The sequence below is a fragment of the Xenopus laevis genome, chromosome 3S (assembly GCF_017654675.1).
Source record: "Xenopus laevis strain J_2021 chromosome 3S, Xenopus_laevis_v10.1, whole genome shotgun sequence".
NCBI lineage: Eukaryota > Metazoa > Chordata > Amphibia > Anura > Pipidae > Xenopus > Xenopus laevis.
The window spans coordinates 15,625,883-15,643,898 of record NC_054376.1 but is presented as its reverse complement, the minus strand read 5'-3'; the positions used below and the strand labels follow the sequence as shown (position 1 = coordinate 15,643,898).

The 18,016-nt window shown below is 40.2% G+C and overlaps 1 protein-coding gene and 1 non-coding gene across 19 annotated transcripts in view; one reads left to right on the top strand and one right to left on the bottom strand.

Annotated features, from left to right (window-relative positions):
- Positions 1–9,109, bottom strand: part of LOC108712638 — a 29,165-nt gene extending 20,056 nt beyond the window's left edge. Inside the window, exon 1 of the transcript XR_001935017.2 lies at positions 9,029–9,109. This is a non-coding gene — a transcript (uncharacterized LOC108712638). The remainder of the gene's footprint in view (positions 1–9,028) is intronic.
- The window catches only part of tcof1.S (Treacher Collins-Franceschetti syndrome 1 S homeolog), a 46,937-nt gene extending 32,240 nt beyond the window's left edge, over positions 1–14,697 (top strand). For 17 of the 18 annotated variants that reach the window (XM_018254430.2, XM_041587716.1, XM_018254426.2 and 14 more), the window contains 5 exons: positions 3,699–3,858; positions 4,134–4,559; positions 8,637–8,749; positions 11,762–11,808; positions 14,065–14,697. In XM_018254430.2, coding sequence (XP_018109919.1) covers positions 3,699–3,858; positions 4,134–4,559; positions 8,637–8,749; positions 11,762–11,791 — 729 coding nt within the window. In that variant the 3' untranslated portion in view covers positions 11,792–11,808; positions 14,065–14,697. 18 annotated transcript variants of the gene reach the window in all.
- Positions 14,698–18,016: the final 3,319 nt, after the last annotated feature.

Sequence of the window (18,016 nt, the reverse complement as noted above, 5' to 3'; positions counted from 1 at the left end):
TTGTTTACAATAATTTTATTAAAGCTTCATGAATCAAATCCTGAGTTAGCCACTGACTAGATTGAGCTGAGCCATCAGTGCAGCTATGAAGTAAGCCTGGGAATTCAGGCTCCTCTATTGTATACACTGAAGAAAATAACTGATTTAGCACATTTTCCTTTTCTGTATCTGTTATAGCCATACTGGTACCATTATTTAATGGAGCAACACTCTCAACCTGCATCTTTTTACTATTAATATACTTAAAAAACCTTTTCCTCATCTCCTATCTTTGCCTTCCAGATTGCGTTTTTACAACATTTATTATACTGTTTATATTCATTAAATGCAGTTTTGTCCCCACAGACATGTACTTTTTAAATGCCTTTCTCTTCTTTCCTATTAACTTCTTTACTTCTACACTACATAGCCACATAGGGTGTTTCTTGGTGCTTCTACTTTTATTCCTTAAGGGAGTAAATTAAGAACAATAACCATTTAGACCATTGCTGTTCTGTGTTTTAGCAGAAAACACAATGCCCCAATCTATGCTCTGAAGGGCAGCCCTTAAGGCACTAAAATTAGCTTTTCTGAATTCATAGTTTTTGTTGCCCCAGTGTATATTTGTTTTTTTGCAGCAGACATTAAGGGGCAGATTTATCAAGGGTTGAATTTCGAGGGGTTAAAACCCTCGAAATTCGACCATCAAATTGAAATTTCGAATATCGAATTAGAAGGCTTTAGCTCTAAAATAGCATTCGATCGAACGATTAAATCCTTCGAATCGAACTATTTTTAGCGATCAATTGAAGGATTTTTATTCGATGCCAAAAACTTTAAAAAATGCACTGGAAGGTCCCCATAGGCTAATACAGCAATTTGGTAGCTTTAATTTGGCAAAGTATTGAAATCGAAGGATTTTTAAAGAGACAGTACTTTGACTATCGAATGGTCGAATATTCAAACAATTTTTACTTCAAATCAAAGTAAATTCGGATTCGTAGTATCCTTTTCGATGGTCAGAGTATCCAAAAAATAACTTCAAACAAAAATTCAGTTTGAAATAAATTCAAACTTTTTGGACTTCTAAAATTCACTCGAGCTTAGTAAATCTGCCCCTAAGTGAGATCACATTATGGTCACTATTACCCAGGGGTTCAATGACGTTCTGGGTCATTAGAGATCGCTAGATCCAGAATAGCATTTTTTCTGGCTGGCTCTTCAACAACTTAATTGCCATAAAATTGTCATGCAATTATAAACTTGTTTCCATTAACTGACCTGGTAGTACTGTTGCTCCAGTCAATATCTGGGTAATTAAAACACCCGTTATCATTACTTTCTTTTGCATCAGGAGCTTAGCCTCCTCCTCATTTACATTAGGGGGTCTATAGCATACTCTTACAATTAATTTGCTGGACTCTTTACAATCGGTGAAGATGCAAACTTACATTTAATACTGTACCATATTTAACATATGACATGTGATCCTCCCTGTCCTTAACAGTATCCCCAACCATATCTCCTCCCCTGTTTTCCCTTCCTTTGCCCACTACCTCATCTAACTTGTCTTCCACAGAATCCTTTACTGAAACATCCCCCCCTACGCTTAATTTAAAATCTCCGCCAACCCTCTAGCCATCTTCTCCCCCCAAAGCAGCTGCACCATCATAATTGGGGTACAGCCCATCCCTGGCAAAGAGCCTGAAGCCGGTTGAGAAATCATGTAGTTTCTAGGATTGGTGCGCTGGTAATTAGTTTATGAATCCACAGGTACCTAGATGTAAGATATAACATATAGTGAAGTACGCTCCTTTCAGGAAATTGTACAGAATTACCGGATATACTCACAAGGGGTCATCTGATATCACCAATGTGATATCTCCTGATCCCCTACGGCCGGCAAACACCACTTCCTGGGGAGAGACATAGGCACACAGCGAGTTTTAAATCAATGTGGCTTTTCTTGTGTATGTGACTCGGTAAGTGCTACTACCCGTAAAACCAGCATTGAGTCCCTACAATATTGCACTATTGCGGCATCTTTTTCAGGTGTGCTAAATACTGGCTCTGTCTTCCTTGCTGTGTGGTGTTAACCCCGTGATTTAACCAAGAAACCCCTTGTGAGTAGATCCGGTAATTCTGTACAATTTCCTTAAAGGAGCGTAATTCACTATGTACTATATCTTACATCTAGGTACCTGTGGATTCATAAACTAATTACCAGTGCACCGATCCTAGAAACTACTTGTATTTACTCCGTGGATGAGTGGATCCACACCTGCCTTGGTGCTGCTAATTACTTAATTTAAAAGGACTCTGCGCAGAGCTTATATCAGACTGCTATTTCGATTGAGAAATCAACCCAGTTTTCGAAAAACCCTCTTCCCTACACCAATCTCTCAGCCAAGTTCTCAAAAAGTAGTCTGGGACAGGAGCTAAATCAATACCTGTGTCTGCCAGTGGTGGGAAGTAGAAACTGCCCAGTTCTTTACCAGTGACTTCTTTACAAAAACCCAATGTATCTGACATTTCTGAGACCAGGTATAAGCTTTAGTAATATCCCTTCATTTTCATTATTGATGGTAAATTTTAGACACATTTAGAAATTAAAGTTCTCTGTATGAGAATGGATTTGCTTTGTTTTGCATTTACTTCTGGTCACCAAACCATTGCCTTCAACCCTGTTATATCCTCTATTCCTACAGGAACAAAGTGTCACAGCCAGTGTTACATGAAGCAATACATTTGGGCTTAGAGGTGGCAGTTGACAGACTATTGTTAAAATGTTTCCTGCTACCGTATATACTCGAGTATAAGCAGAGTTTTTCAGCATCGAAAATGTGCTGAAAAAGTCTACCTCTGCTTATACTCGAGTCAGTGGGCAGTAGCTGATATTGCAGTCACTTTTAATCATTCCTATACCAACAGTTCGCTTGGGGAGAGACTGCAATATCACACAGCGCCCTCTGTTGGTTATATTAAAGAATAACAGTGCGCCCTCTGTTGGTTATATGAAAGAATAACAGTGACTGCAATATCACACAGCGCCATCTGTTGGTTATATGAAAGAATAACAGTGACTGCAATATCACACAGCGCCATCTGTTGGTTATATGAAAGAATAACAGTGACTGCAATATCAAACAGCGCCGTCTGTTGATTATATGAAGGATTAACAGTGATGGCAATATCACACAGCGCCCTCTGTTGGTTATACGAAAGATTAACAGTGAATTAACAATTCACCAGCGGCTTCTTCAGTTCAATTGAGTGGTGGGGAAATTCCCCGACATTTAAACCCCTAAGGGCAGTGCAGTCTATGTACAGCTCAAGGAAAGGGGACACTCCTTTGAGGACAGCAATGTGCACATTTTGGATAGAGACGACAGATTGTTTGAAGGTGGCCAAACTGTAAATACCATCCCTGAACAGAGAAGGGAGCCTGTTGTGATTAGATCACCCTTTTACACCTCTGTGCGTTTCAGCCAACACCTTACTGAAGTTCAATCGAACCATTGTGGATATCTGTGACTGTACTACAATTAAGAGTTTAAATGCTGGGGAATTCACTACCATTGAACTGAAGTTTCTGAAAGTTTCCAAGAACACTATAAATGTCCAGTTTCTACTATATACTCTATAGCAGGTTTCCTATTGGTCTTTTAAGTACAATTCTGCCTTACTATATTAGTCTGTTTCTTTTCCTTCACTTGCAGTCTCATATAACACCAGTACTTGCAGTGCCCACCCCACAGAAACGGAAGAGGGCTTCAAAAATCAAAGAAGTTACTCTACCTTCTGTTGATTCCATAAAATCCATGAAAAAGAAGACTAAAGCTGAGCAAGTGACATCTACTCAGCCAGCACCAGTTACAGGTGAGTACATCTAAGCTGATGTACTTCATGTTGATATTGTGTGTCCCCACTGCAATGATGCCGGTTTATTATTCTATCATATTTGATAGTAATTTGCAGCCCTCCAAAATCCTAGAACCCACAGCTATTCATAAACATGGCATGGCTTCATTACATAGTTAGGTCTGTTGAAGACCCTGCAGTTTTTTTATGTACCATAATATGATATTTATAAAAGGTTACACTAAGGACACACCTAGTCTTTATATGTATTCTAACTATGTTTTTGTTTGCAGGGATTGACTCTGAAGAGGAGACCATAATGGCTCTGCTTACAGGTCAGAGCCCAAAGAAGAATAAGCAGAAGCCATCCAAACTGGAACTGAAAGCAGCTGCTTCGGTTTCTATGCAAAAGAACAGCAGTGTCTCAGACTTGTCTGGTGAGAATGATGTTGGAACTTTAGCATTAAATATAACGACTCCAGTGCCAGAGCCCATGCCACCGACCACTGAGAAAGAAAAGAAAAACGCTAAAAAAAGAAAGAGCTCCTCGGAAGATGGACCCAAAAAGAAATCTAAGAAGGCAAAGAAGGAAGGAAAGAAAGAAAAGAAGAAATCAAAGTCTGAAGGAGGAGAGGCTGGAGCCATTACCCCAAAAACAAAATCTTCCAAAAAAGATAAAAAGAAGCTAGAGAAATCTGAGAAAAAGAAATCAAGTAAAAGTATGTATTTGCTTTGAGTACCATTTGCATGTAAATATTCTTTCCATTTTATGTTATTTTCAAGTTGTGGTTTTGAACAAGACAAATTTCTTGTTTGCAACTTACCCCATGTATATGTTAGGCTACATTTGTGTTATTAAAGGAATGTTTAAACAGCATGCCTTTTAGTTGTGACACTTCTATTTGCTATATTTTATGTGCTCACTAGCATGCGCTCCAAGCAGCAAGACCTGTCCCTACGTTGCTTATTGGATGTTTGTAAACTGACCTAATAACCTTCGTGAGTCAGCCTCTGGAGGGAGACATATGGTATACAAATGTTTTTTTATTGTCCATCTGTTTTTCATATGATAAGTGCAAAGGGTTTGCAAATAACGAAAGTACATACAGATTAGCTTTTCCCAGCCTTCTGCCTGGTGTCTCATAGGAAAATAGTCCTTGGTTTCCTCAGGCTCCCATACTGTATTCTAAAAGATGAGGGACAGCACTGGTTTCCATTTATAAAAATGTCAAACTCGATTTGCTCTGCTTAAATGGTAAACAAGGCAAATGCAACACAGCAAGTGGGTATGCAAAATGGAGCAATGGAATTTGTCTGTCAATGCCACTTTTCACAGCTCAGCATTTTCCATTTAAAAAAATGTCAAACTCGATTTGCTCTGCTTAAATGGTAAACAAGGCAAATGCAACACAGCAAGTGGGTATGCAAAATGGAGCAATGGAATTTGTCTGTCAATGCCACTTTTCACAGCTCAGCATTTAGATCCGTTACCTGCCCCCCAATTGTAAATAAAAATGCGTTTAGCTATTCAGGGTAAGAACAAGAAAAAGGAAAGTCAGTTGGCTGCTCTCCATTGGGCATGTAACTCTCATGCCAGTAGCTCTAAGCCACAGGCACTGCTGTGCTCTGGCTTTGATTTATTGCTTTAATTAATTCCTCTGGCACTTTGATAGACTGACCCTGTGAAGCTATGCTTTTCCACTCCGCAAAAGTATCGGTTTGTAGAAATCCAAGCAATTTAAATGGAGCCGTTCCTAAAGGAGGGGTGCGTGCATAGAAATTCGGCCAGCTTGCATTGCATTGCATTTATTAATCTTATATGTTGCCATTGCAATGCAATTTAAAGAGATGGTATAGCACAGGTATACATTCCCAACTTTTGGCTATTCAGCTGTTGTCAAACTGCAACTCTCCTAACCCCAGTCATGCCGTCAATAGCCGTTGAAAGCTGTATTTTGGTGAGGCATGGCTTATGACTTTTTCTGGCTACATATTTCCTTACTGATTAATTAATTACATTTATAATTTAATTAAATATATATATATATATATATATATATATAACCACAGCCCTTTAGCAGTGAAGATCAGTGTCTCCAAAGATGCCCCAGTAGCTCCCCATCTTCTTTTCTGCTGATTAACTGCACATGCTCTGTGCTGCTGTCACTTACCGAGTTTAGGGACCCACTCACAATATACAGTACACATAGAATAGAAATGTCACAATATAAGGCTGATTAGTAATTAATACAGATAATTACTACATGGCAGCACAGAAACAGTGCAACTAGCATCAGAATTTAATAATCAGCCCTGCAGCATCAGCTTATATTACAGGCCAACCTCATTTTCTGCTTGATAATTTGCCACAACCCGTAATTTTAGCTTCTCAACCGCTGCTCAGAGCACACTGAGCATGTGAGTGTCACAGACATTTTCTAAGATGGTGACCCCCTGTGACAAGTTTGAAGTTCTGGATCATTGCTGCTATTGACAAGCTGAAACCTTAGGCTGGTGCAATAAGTTCGGTATATACAATATGGCATTTTTAGCCATATTAATTTTTTGGATTTAGTTATCCTTTAAAAGTCACTATAGCGTTAGTCTAGCAAAACCGGTTTCTCTAGGAACCCTCTAATTGTTAAATATAAGCATACAAGTGCACTGCACCTCAGAATTCCATGAGCTGTATATATTTATATATCTTTGCCACTGAACAACATATCAGATTTTTTTCACAGCTTTATAAAAATGCCCCTAAGATGCAGTACTTGCTTCTTGAGCTTTGGTGAATAGACCGAGGTGAAGCCACAAACCTGTTTTTCTTCTAGTTGCCAAGTTCAGCAACACCTGATTTATTTTTTTATATTGTCTTTCTGTTTAGTCCCAATTCTATTCATCCAGGAAAAAAATACCGCTGCAGCACCTCTTTGTTGCACAAAGTGAAAACTTGAATTTATTAGGTCAAACTACCAGGCAACGTTTCGGGCTGACTCTTGCACTTTCTCAAGCCTGAAACGTTGCCTGGTTGTTTCACCTAATAAATTCAAGTTTTCACTTTTTGCAACAAAGAGGTGCTGCAGCAGTAATCTTTTTCCTGTATGTCTATGCAAACCCCTGGCAAGGGTTTCCGGACTGCTTTTCACCCAACCTACAAGGTTAAGTAAGGTGGTTGAAGCACACAAAATATTGTCTATTTTTCTATTCATCATCCTTGTCAAAACACAGCAGTCCTGCCTTGCTTTATGGCACAGATACTCAAAATCAGAGCACTGCTCTCAGAAAACACAGAGCATGATCTGTTGCAAGTAATGCATTCCCATAAAGCACAACTAGTAACCCTTTATTTTTATTCTTATATAGTGATGATTATACACCATTCACTGCCCTGGTGGAGTTTATAATCTATGGTACCTATCGCATTCACCAAGGCTAATTTTATCAGGAACCAATTAATTTGTCTGTATGTTTTTGGAGTGTGGGAAAAAATCAGAGTACCCAGAGGAAAATCGTGCAGATGCAGGAGAAAACATAAACTTCTTGCAGAAAGTTCCCTGACTGAAATGAAATCCAGTACCCAGGCCTGGATTTGTTTAAAGGCCACAATAGCCTAGGGCAGCAAAATTTTAGGGGGGGGGCAGCATGCCACACAACCACACCTGCATTGGTTCAGAAGCACTGAGGATGGTAGGAAATACAATCTTATTTAAAAATTTCCTGTACACCAATCCACGGTACTCGGAACCCCATGCTGAAAATTTGTGCATATGCTCAAAGGAAGGGGATGGGGGCAATGAACGGCCACTGCCATGTAAATGCTGGCGCGTGTTCTTAGAGGTCAGCAATGATGCATGCAGGTAACCAGCCATGTCGTCAGAGCTTCAAAGATTTTACTGAACTTTGAATTTGCGTGTGCCCAAGTCTGTTCAATATAGAGAAAGCGGAAATTATGTCCTATGCGTTATAGTTTAAAGGGCAAGGAAAGGTAAAATCTCAAGGGGTGCAAAGCTGTAGCGATTCTAGTTGCTTGCCCGTTATTCCAAGGTGCTGCCCCTCTTCTTCTTCAAAAAAAATGCATCTGCAATTTTCTTCCTTTCCTGTGGGCATCCTCTGTCAGAACGCTCTGCCCAAATAATGGCAGCACAGTACACCATACTTGTGTGTTTTTTAAAGAGCGTCACCAGCCCAGGGTAACGGGTAAGAGACCAAAATGACTGCAACTCATACAGGCAACATCTTGAAGAATGGGTCTCCCAACAACGAACAAATATTTCTAGCATTTGCTAAACGTTGTGCAAATTTGGGGTTTACACATCCTTTAGCTACTACTGTATATGGAAACATACTTGGAGCGGTGGGGGAGTCCATATTTCCCATATGTTTTATACTTATTGCCCCTTATATTGAGGCCTGAACTGGCACTCTATACATTCTGGTAAATGTCAGAGGGTCTGCCGTGTACAGTCATGATTTATTGGGCACATGGGGGGCTGTTTGGGCCTCTGTGTACTTTAAATGCCAGGACCTGTTTTCGATCACAGACAGACCTATTTATTAAATTGTACCATCTACAGTCTGCAGTTAGACTTTTTTTGAAGTTAAAACATTGTATTATATAGAGTTGTGTCAAATTGTATTTCTGTCCTTCTAAACTGTCATAAAAAACAAAACGCTATTAATGGGGAAGTTCATTAACATCAGTATATTCATAGATTGGTCTATGGTAAGCAACTTGTCGACCGACCTTCATTGGCATTGTGTGCATGTTTTAATGACAGGTTTTTCTTTAATTTCAGAAAAAAAGGAGAAGAAAAAAAAGGACGGGGAAAAAAAGGTTTCAAAGAAAACCAAGAAGGCAGAGTCTGTGCCAGGTTCAGCAACTGGCATCTCCCCTAAACCAAAGAAAAAGGTAATGGCTGAAACTGCATATACAGCACATTCTTCAGGCCACTGGGAGTTTAAAGATAAACCTTATATATTTCAGATAAATTAGTGGTTACCATTTACATTATTATTTATATAGTGCTATCACCAACCACCCCTCCCCCCACACTCTGTTCTTTACAGAGTAAAGGTCAGTGGCCTAACTATGTAGACCCTGCAGTCATGAAGGAGGGTTTGGACTGTCTGAATCTGCTTCCTCTATAGCTGTAAGAAATACCCCCTGCCAAGCTGCAAACTAACTTACCTGGTGCAAACTGCTGGAGAGTGGGAACATGAGCAGGCAGGTGGAGGGAGTGGTAGTTAGGTGTGCGAGCCCTCTACGAAGATTAAGATATACAGTTAAAACCGTTAACTAAACAGTTAACATATACACAAAAATGTATAGAATCCAAACCACAGAGGCTGTGTTCACAAAAAAAGAAAAGGACCCTAGGAAATGTGAAATAAGTCTTAGCTTTTAATAAACAACAATCTTAAAAGCCCAATTTGATTCACCTATATGTTAAAATCCACACAAGACGCCTATTCCACAATGCACACAGTGAGTTGTGCCTTTTTCAATTCACAGCTGCAAGTTCCCCACACGAACTGTAGGGTTTTCTCTGCCTGACTAGTTTGATGCTCAGTGTTTCACCATAAAGGAAACAAAAAGTTTCTATACCAAGCATAAACACAAGAGGATGGTGTGGTGAGCAAAGAAATACTAGCCTTGTCTGGCTAATGGACTCTTAGCACCTCTCTGTCCCTTAGAAACTCCAAGCCGCATTACCATCTCTTAGTATATAGTTGCTGAGTTCCTCCTCCCAGATTAAAATACATGAGCGGGAAGTGAACAGTGCTTCTAAAATTGCATTTCCCCCATTAATGCCTATCACACGATTCTCTCTTAACCATAGAGCTTTGACATTTACAAATAACCACATATAGTTACAGTTGCATATCGTTAGGAAACAATAGGAGGAGGGGCATGCTCCCAAGAATTTACAATCTAATTTCAATCCTGCTTTTGTCTTTTCCCATTTAAGGGCCAATACACTCATTTAAATTTCACATTGTATTTAGCCAGGGTCTCATTGGCCCACTGGAATACCTGGGAAAATCCCAGTGTTCCACAGGCCTTGTGGTCAGTGGTGGGCAGTTTTTCCTATTTGCACTTTTTTTTAAATAAAGTTATGGGCCATGCTCAGTGGCATACCATGAAGTTGCTGGGCCCCCCAGGAAAAAAATGTTCGGAGGAGCCTGGCTCACACAGCAACCCTGCATCCGCCAGCTTTTCCCACGCATTCTCACGTGACCATGCTGTGATAGGCATGCTGATTTTAACAGAGAAAGTGCTGCAGAAGGCCCCATAGTCTGTGGCCTATAGTCTATAGAGGTCTATACGAGTTATGCCACTGATTGGAGTGTCTGCAGAGATTCGCAATGCTCCAATCACACCACTTAAAAATACGGAGTTTAGTAGAACTAGGAATGGATGCCGAAGGGAGAATGCACTATGCAAAATGGGTATAAAGCTGCATTTGCAGGGCAAAATTGGTAACATTTAAAAATTGAGGAGAGCACGGTGAGCCCAAAGGCAAGAGGGATGTAGATGGATACCAGATGATGTAGGTAGGGTAAGAGGTAGTAGAACACAAGGAAAAGGCAGTGTAGGTACTGAGAATTTTGCTGAAATCTATAGACTTTCTATTAGTACTCTGTACAGCAATTAAAAAAAATAACTGGAGGAAGCCTACGTAGCTGACTTTACCCCATTCTGCAGCACTGATTATTCACTGGCTTTTCCATGTTTAGATTTATTCCCACAAGTATTCCTGTTTCCTCAAAGTACCTTGATCCAAACTAAGATATAGTTGTTCCTTATCGTAAGTAAAACCAGCCTATTGGGTTTATTTAATGCTTACATGATTTTCTAGTAGACTTAAGGTATAAAGATCTAAATTACGGAAAGATCCGTTATCTGGAAAACCCCAGGTCCTGACCATTCTGGATAACAGGTTCCATACCTCTAATAGCAAATGGAGCACAATGCAATAACTAGCCTTAGTCCTGAATTTCTTGTGGAAGTTGCTACACGGTTTGCTTTAAAGTTGACCTGTTACCCTAGAAAATAATTCAAAATTCTAAACTCTAAGGCATAGAGGCTGGGCAGGCAATATATTATTGACAGCTGAGAATTTAAAATACATTTATAACAACTATGGATACTTTAATTAAAAAAGGAATTTATGTTTCATGTTTAAATTGAAAGAACTTTTATTAAACAGCTTTTTATGTCTGGGTGACCCCTTTAAAGAGATACTGACACCAGAAATTAAACCATTTTTTACAAAGTATTGGCTTTGTTTGCTACTTATAATTTTACCATAAAGTATTTCCTCAAAGCTTTTACTTTACCCATCTGACTCCCCGTGCTCGTCTATGAGGGAGCTGCCATGTTTGTGCAGCAGTAGTCCATTAGCATTAGAAACTCTAACTGACAGGCTGAGATAGGACAGTCAGGTTGGCAAAACAGTCAGTCGAACAAACGTTCGGCCTTGGGGCTTACAATACTATGAATGGGCTCCGGTGGGTCGCAGGACCGCATCAACTAGCCGATGTGGTCCTGGGTCGTACCAAAAATCAAATTTGACCGATCTATATCTGCCCGATTTTTGGCCTGATATCAATCGGGAGGACCCGTCGGGAGTCCCCACACATGGGCAAATAAGCTGCCAAATCTGTCTAAAGGACCCGTGTATGGCCACCTTTAGGTAGTTGTCCATGCTACAGAAAGAAGCTATGTAGATATTTTTGCTCTTTAAGATCAGAGATGTCATAGTGGGCAGACCAACTTCACCAACACCTTGGCACTTGCTGCTTCTTATGGTTGCCCGGGAATTCAGTAATGTAATGCTATGGAAGTAGAAATGGATGCCTCAGAGTTTTATATGTTTGAATGTGTTGCTGACGTTCCCTTTCCTTATTTATTTTATAGAAGAAAATTAAAGTGGATAAAGTTGATTGAGGACCACACGTCTGGAGGTATGGCTTTTATCTGTATGCTTGTCACCTTACATTAGATTTGTGTTATATTTTCATCTGTGACTTTTCCCTTGAAAGACTCAAGTTTAAAGAACAATAAAAGGCCATTTCATGGGGGGTGACAATTTTTTTAGGCATCCCAAGTGTATCTAATAGCTAAGCTTGTACCGGGAGCCGACACACCTCTTCTTTAAAAAAGCACCAGCCAGGGAAGCATAAGGTAATAGTGCTGGAAAAATCACTATAATATACATGTGGCCGGGCGGTGCAATTAAACAAATGGAATATAGAAAAAGATGGTGGAACTCTACTAACCAGAATCCTTAGTGCCTTTTTAAAAGAGGAGCACTGGTCTATGGTGCAAGCTTAAGGATTAGATACACTGCGTGGTGCCTGACAAATTCACCCCCTACTGAATTTGTTTATTGGGGTTTGTTTTTGTTTTTTTAAATGAATACTTAACATAAATGTATTGAGATCACTACTAAGTAAAACATTTTGCTTGATATTAAAGGGCACCTATCATGCAAAGGGTTTTTTCCCAGACCGGAACTGCGGGCTCATAGAGGCTGCTTTCCGATTGGGTGAAACCCGAATACAATAGGATTTTGCAAAGAAAAACCCTCCTTGCAAGCTCCACATCACCCGGAGTGGGAGATTCCATTATGGACAGCCATGTTGGGGCAGAGTTGGACTGGACCGGCCTGGCTGAGACCTGCTCCATACAGACGACGGCTCCTGCTGTTAATGAGGACAAAGGGGATTTGCTGTGGCGGGGGGCCCTGATGTGGCAGACCTGGTGGGCCCAGACCCCCCCCCCTTAGTCCGACGCTGCTCATAACTGGTCCATCATGTATGTGACGTAGGATCAGAGAACTTGCCAGTGATTCCACCATCATACATGTGCATCGCTCATTATGGCATGCGTTCCCCAGCATGGTTGTCAGCACTGGTTACGTAGCACTTGGCAAACCAGTTTTTCCCCCAACTGAAGTGCAGGAGCTCTATTAGCCCACACTTCTGATGGGGAAACATTTTTGCATGACAGGTGCCCTTCAAAACTATTTTGCTGTTGAATCCAAGCTGCTAATAGCTGGTATTTTCTTTCCTATATGCAGCTCATATTCTATTATCTATTATTCTATTATTGAAGGAATTTACCATTCACTACTGCAAACTAAAACAGCACCACATTGCAGGTTTAAATCAAAATGCCTTTATTGAATTTTTAGTAGAGGATAACGGCAGTCCAAACGTGGTCCTGTTTCAGGTTCTGATAATAGATTGCCAGTGGGAAGTGGACACTTGAACAAACACTGTGCTGACTAGTTTACTTCTGGATTTTCCCCGATTAGTCCAGACTGAGGTTCAGAATAGGCCCTGGCATGTGCAAAGAGGCCCAATCAGCCCTCCACATGCCCAATAAATAAAGACTGTCCATGACATCTTACAGCAGCCCCTCTGGCATTTGCCGGAACCCACATATTGCCAGTCCAGGCCTGCATAGGAGGGCAATCAGGCTTTGACATGGGAAATATTGACCCCACCTTATGTTTCCATATACAGTAGTAGCTAAATGATATGGAATCGCCAAATATGCACAGAGCTTGGCAAATTCTATAAATACTGGTTGTTTTTAGACTTATTCTTCAATATTTCACCTGCATAAGTTAATATTTCTTAAAGGGTAAGGAAAGGTAAGAAAGCTGGTGTTGCCAATTTGTAGTAATTTTGGTTGCTTGCTGTTACCCCAGGCTGGTGCCTCTCTTCTTCAAAAAAATGCATCAGTCTGGGGTACTGCGTTGCCATCATCTGGGCAGAGGACTGACCAAGGATACCCACAGGAGAGGAAGAAGAGTCCTGTTTCCTATGACATTCCTCTGTGCTATTTCAGGCAGAAAGCAGTATAAAGCTTTTTTGAGGGAGTGAATGCCAGACGGTTGTGAGTCGCCAGCATGGCTATGCAATTATGGTGCCTATGAAACTTGCTGAGAAGAGAAACTTGCCTCTGGTGGCAGTGCCCCTTGGGGTGTCCCTCTAGCGATGCGGCTCCTCCTATCCCTGTAGGGTACTGGGAAGGCCATGGGGAACAGTCGCCTCTGGTCATTGCACATTGAATCTCAGTGGATGTCATCTTTGTTTTAGGCACTAACCAGCTGAAATATATTCAAGTCAAAGTGATTTAAATTACAATGAGAAAATTCAAAATAACATTGTGCCATGGTTCTTGTTCTAATAGTGTTCTATCTTCACCAGGGCCTGATATCTGCCTGCCGAATACAAAGGTTTACAAGCCATGATCTTTTTATGCGTGTACATATGGAAGAAGATGCCAGAAGAAATGAAAACCTGCAAATAAAGTGGATGATTTTAATCTTTTTTTTTTTTAATTCTGCTTTTTAGCAGAAGCACGTCTCCCAACTCTGACCTCTATATGGAATTTTTTAAAAGTGTGGAATCATTCTAAAATGACAGCTGCTTTTTTTTTATCTGTGACTTGAATTATTTTATGGACTCTTCACAAAATAAAAATCCTATATATTTATAAATGTGCGCAGGTTGCTGAATCTGCGGTTTGAAACGTGACCGCTCGGGCTTTTTTTTTTCTTTTGTAATCTCTCATTTAAAAATGCATTTTTTTACTACTGTATATCAGCCTTTAACAGATGTGATTTGGGTGTTGGAATGTGGCTTTTTTGACCATTTATTTTTAGCTAGCTTGTTATGACAGATACTAGATTACTGTGATTCCAGAGATCCCTTATCGCTAAAACCCGTTATCAAGAAAGCTCTGAATTATGGAAAGGCCACCACCTATATTGCCCATAATAATTTTTAAAAATGATTTCCTTTTGTCTTTGTAATAATAAAACTGTGCCTTTTACTTGATCCTAATTTAGCTGCATGAATCCATATTGGGCACAAAATAATTTTTGTTTTGTTTAAATTCTTTTTAGCATGCTTAAGGTATGTTAAGATCTTTTATCCGGAAAATGCCAGGCCCCAAGCATTCTAGGCACTAAATCCCATACCTGTATTCAGTCCTCATCCAATGGGATGCTTGATAGATATTGGCAGGCCTTTCTGAGGATCCCACACACAGGCCAATAAATTGGTCTGAAGAAGCGGAGTTGCCAGCTTTACGTGGCCCTTGTATGTTGAATCCTTCAAAAAGTGCTGCGATCTAGCTGAATCCTGGATGCTGTGAATACCTAATCCAGACTAAGCTTTGACTTGCCACATGAGCAGTTTAAAAAACATGGACTATTTAAAACTCATTATCTAACTAATTGGCATTGGACAATGTGCTAAGCTACCATCCTACATTGCTATTGCCCATCTTCCACGATAGTAACCTTGAGGAGCGTTGTTCATATAGTACTGTAATTAATCGTTATTGGAGGCAAAACAATCCTATTGGGGTAATTCATATGTAAATGTTTTTTTAGTAGACTTAATGGACAAGGAAAGTTAAACTAAAGAAATAGTTGTACATTTATGTTTTGTGCTTCTGTACCAGCCCAAGGCAACCACAGCCCTTTAGCAGTAAAGATCTTTGTCTCCAAAGATGCCCCAGTAGCTCCCCATCTTCTTTTCTGCTGATTCACGGCACGTGCTCTGTGCTGCTGTCACTTACTGAGCTTAGGGACAGACTCAAAATATACAGAACACGTACAATATAAATGTCACAGTATAAGGCTGATTAGTAATTAATATGGTGTAAGATATGGATGTCTAAAGGGCACGATATTGTGTGTATTTCACCAGTATTGGGGTAGGACCTCATGGACGATTACTGCGCGATTCGTCTACGCAAAAACGCATCTGCATCCGACAGGATCAACACTGCGACTTTATCGGACATTTTCATTACTTACCTTATTTTTGTCACATCTGACGTGACGCCTGCGTTTTTGCGCAGAAATTGTCTGTGAGGTCCTATCCTTAAGCTGGTGAAATCAGAACTCCAGGGAAAAGTGTGTTGCAGCAGCAAGTAATGCCGCTTAATTCTGTACCGGCTTGGATTATGGGTCCCTGGAGTGGATGGAAGAGACCAGGGTGGGCTTCCATTCCTTGCTCCATGTAAGAGTTTGGCAGCTGCCAAGCTAATGGCAGTTATTAGCTACAGGTATGTGGTAATTAAAAGGAGGTGTGGAGCAACACCTAAGGGCTGCTTCTTCCCCTGGATACCTTCTGGAGCTGGAGGAGGGTGAGGGACCACGTGAGGGCCTTCTTGAGTGAAGGAAGGTGCCTGTGTGTAGCTGGGAAGGCGAGTGATTCCCCACTGACCTGAGTTGGAGAGAGAGCTCCAAAGGACTGGTGAAGACAAGATAAACAGCTCCCAGGAGACAAGAGTGTCTCAAGTGTGCCCAAAGATGATTCTGGGATTTGTGGTCTGCTGAAAGCCATTGAGGGCTAAACTTGTGAGTAAAGTCAACACCAGTAAGGGTGTTAGAATTGGGACTGTTAATGCTATGATGTGAAGCATATGTGATTTCCCCCATGTGAAGCCAGTGGGCTGAAGATTTTGTGTTTTGTACAAATAAAAGCCAGCAAAGCAGCAATTTGAACTCTTTAAGGTGGTCAGTCTCTATTTCTGTGCTAAAATCTGTGCTGAGCCTTGGGTTTCACTACTGGAAGCTCACGATGGATAATCACTACATGGCAGTTAGCATCAGAATTTAATAATCCGCTTATATTAAAGACAACCCTCATTTTCTGCTTGATAATTCGTGACGATCCCTAAACTTAGCTTCTCAACCGAGCCCACTGAGCATGTGTGTCACAAACACTTTCCAAGATGGTGACCCCCCCTGTGACAAGTTTGAAGTCCTGTATCATTGCTGCTGTTGAGAAGCTGAAACTTTAGGCTGGTGCAATAAGTTCAGTATATAAAACGTGGCATTTTTAGCCATATTCATTTTTAGGGTTTAGTTCTCCTTTAAGGTATGGAGATCCAAATAACGGAATTTGGAACATTATTATTGTTACTCTTTATTACTAATCTATTCAGGTCCTCTCCTATACATATTGTTTAAACTGCTGCCAGGTTACTAGGGCAATTTTGAGTCTAGCAACCCGATATGTGCTGAAATTCCAAACTGTATAGCTGCTGAACAAAAAGCTAAATCATAAACAACAAATAAAAATTGAAGACAGATTAAAAATTGTCTGAGAATATCACTGTCTACATCATGCTAAGAGTCTGTTTTAAAGTGAACAACCCCTCTAATTAATTCATATAATATTAATACATAGAATAACAGCAGTGTGTTTAAAAAAGTGAATAAAGCTCAAAATCCTTACAATAGCTTTTATTTCCATGCACACAAATGCATTGGGAACACTGCACGTTCTATTCCAAAGATGAAGAAAACTAATATTTAGTTGTATAATCAGTGTTTCTGAGAACTGCTGCACATCTGTGTTGCATGGAGTCCACCAACTTCTGGCACCTGTTACATTCCACAATTCTTCTGCATTTCTTGGTTTAGCCTTAGAAACAGCATTTTTGATGTCACCCCACATTTTCTATTGGATTAAAGGAACAGTAACAACAAAAAATGAAAGTGTTTTAAAGTAACTAAAATATAATGTACTGTTCCCCTGCACTAGAACGATTGGTGTGTTGGCTTTAGAATCACTACTATACTTTATATAAATAAGCTGCTGTGTTCCATGGAGGCAGCCATTCAAGGCTCAGGTTACATAGCAGATAACACATGCACACTATAGAATCCCATTGTATTCTATTACAGTGCGTATCTGCTATTTTTTCAGTTTGAATGGCTGCCCCCATGGCTACACAGCAGCCTATTTATATAAATGATAGTAGTGTTTCTAATGCAAACACGTAACTTTAACCAATGCAGGGCAATAGTACATGATATTGTATTTACTTGAAAACACTTTTATTTTTTGATGTTACTGTTCCAGGTCCCGGGATTAGGCTGGCCACTCCATAACATCAATCTTGTTGGTCTGGAACATTGCTCATTTACTGGTGTGTTTGGGGTTGTTGTCTTGTTAAACTCCAATTTCAAGGGCATTTCCTCTTCAGCATTAGGCAACATGACCTCTTCAAGTATTTTGATGTATTGAAACTGATCCATGGTCCCTGGTATGTGATAAATAGGCCCAACACCATAGTATGAGAAACATCCCCATATCATACTTGTACCAACATGTTTCACTGTCTTCACAGTGT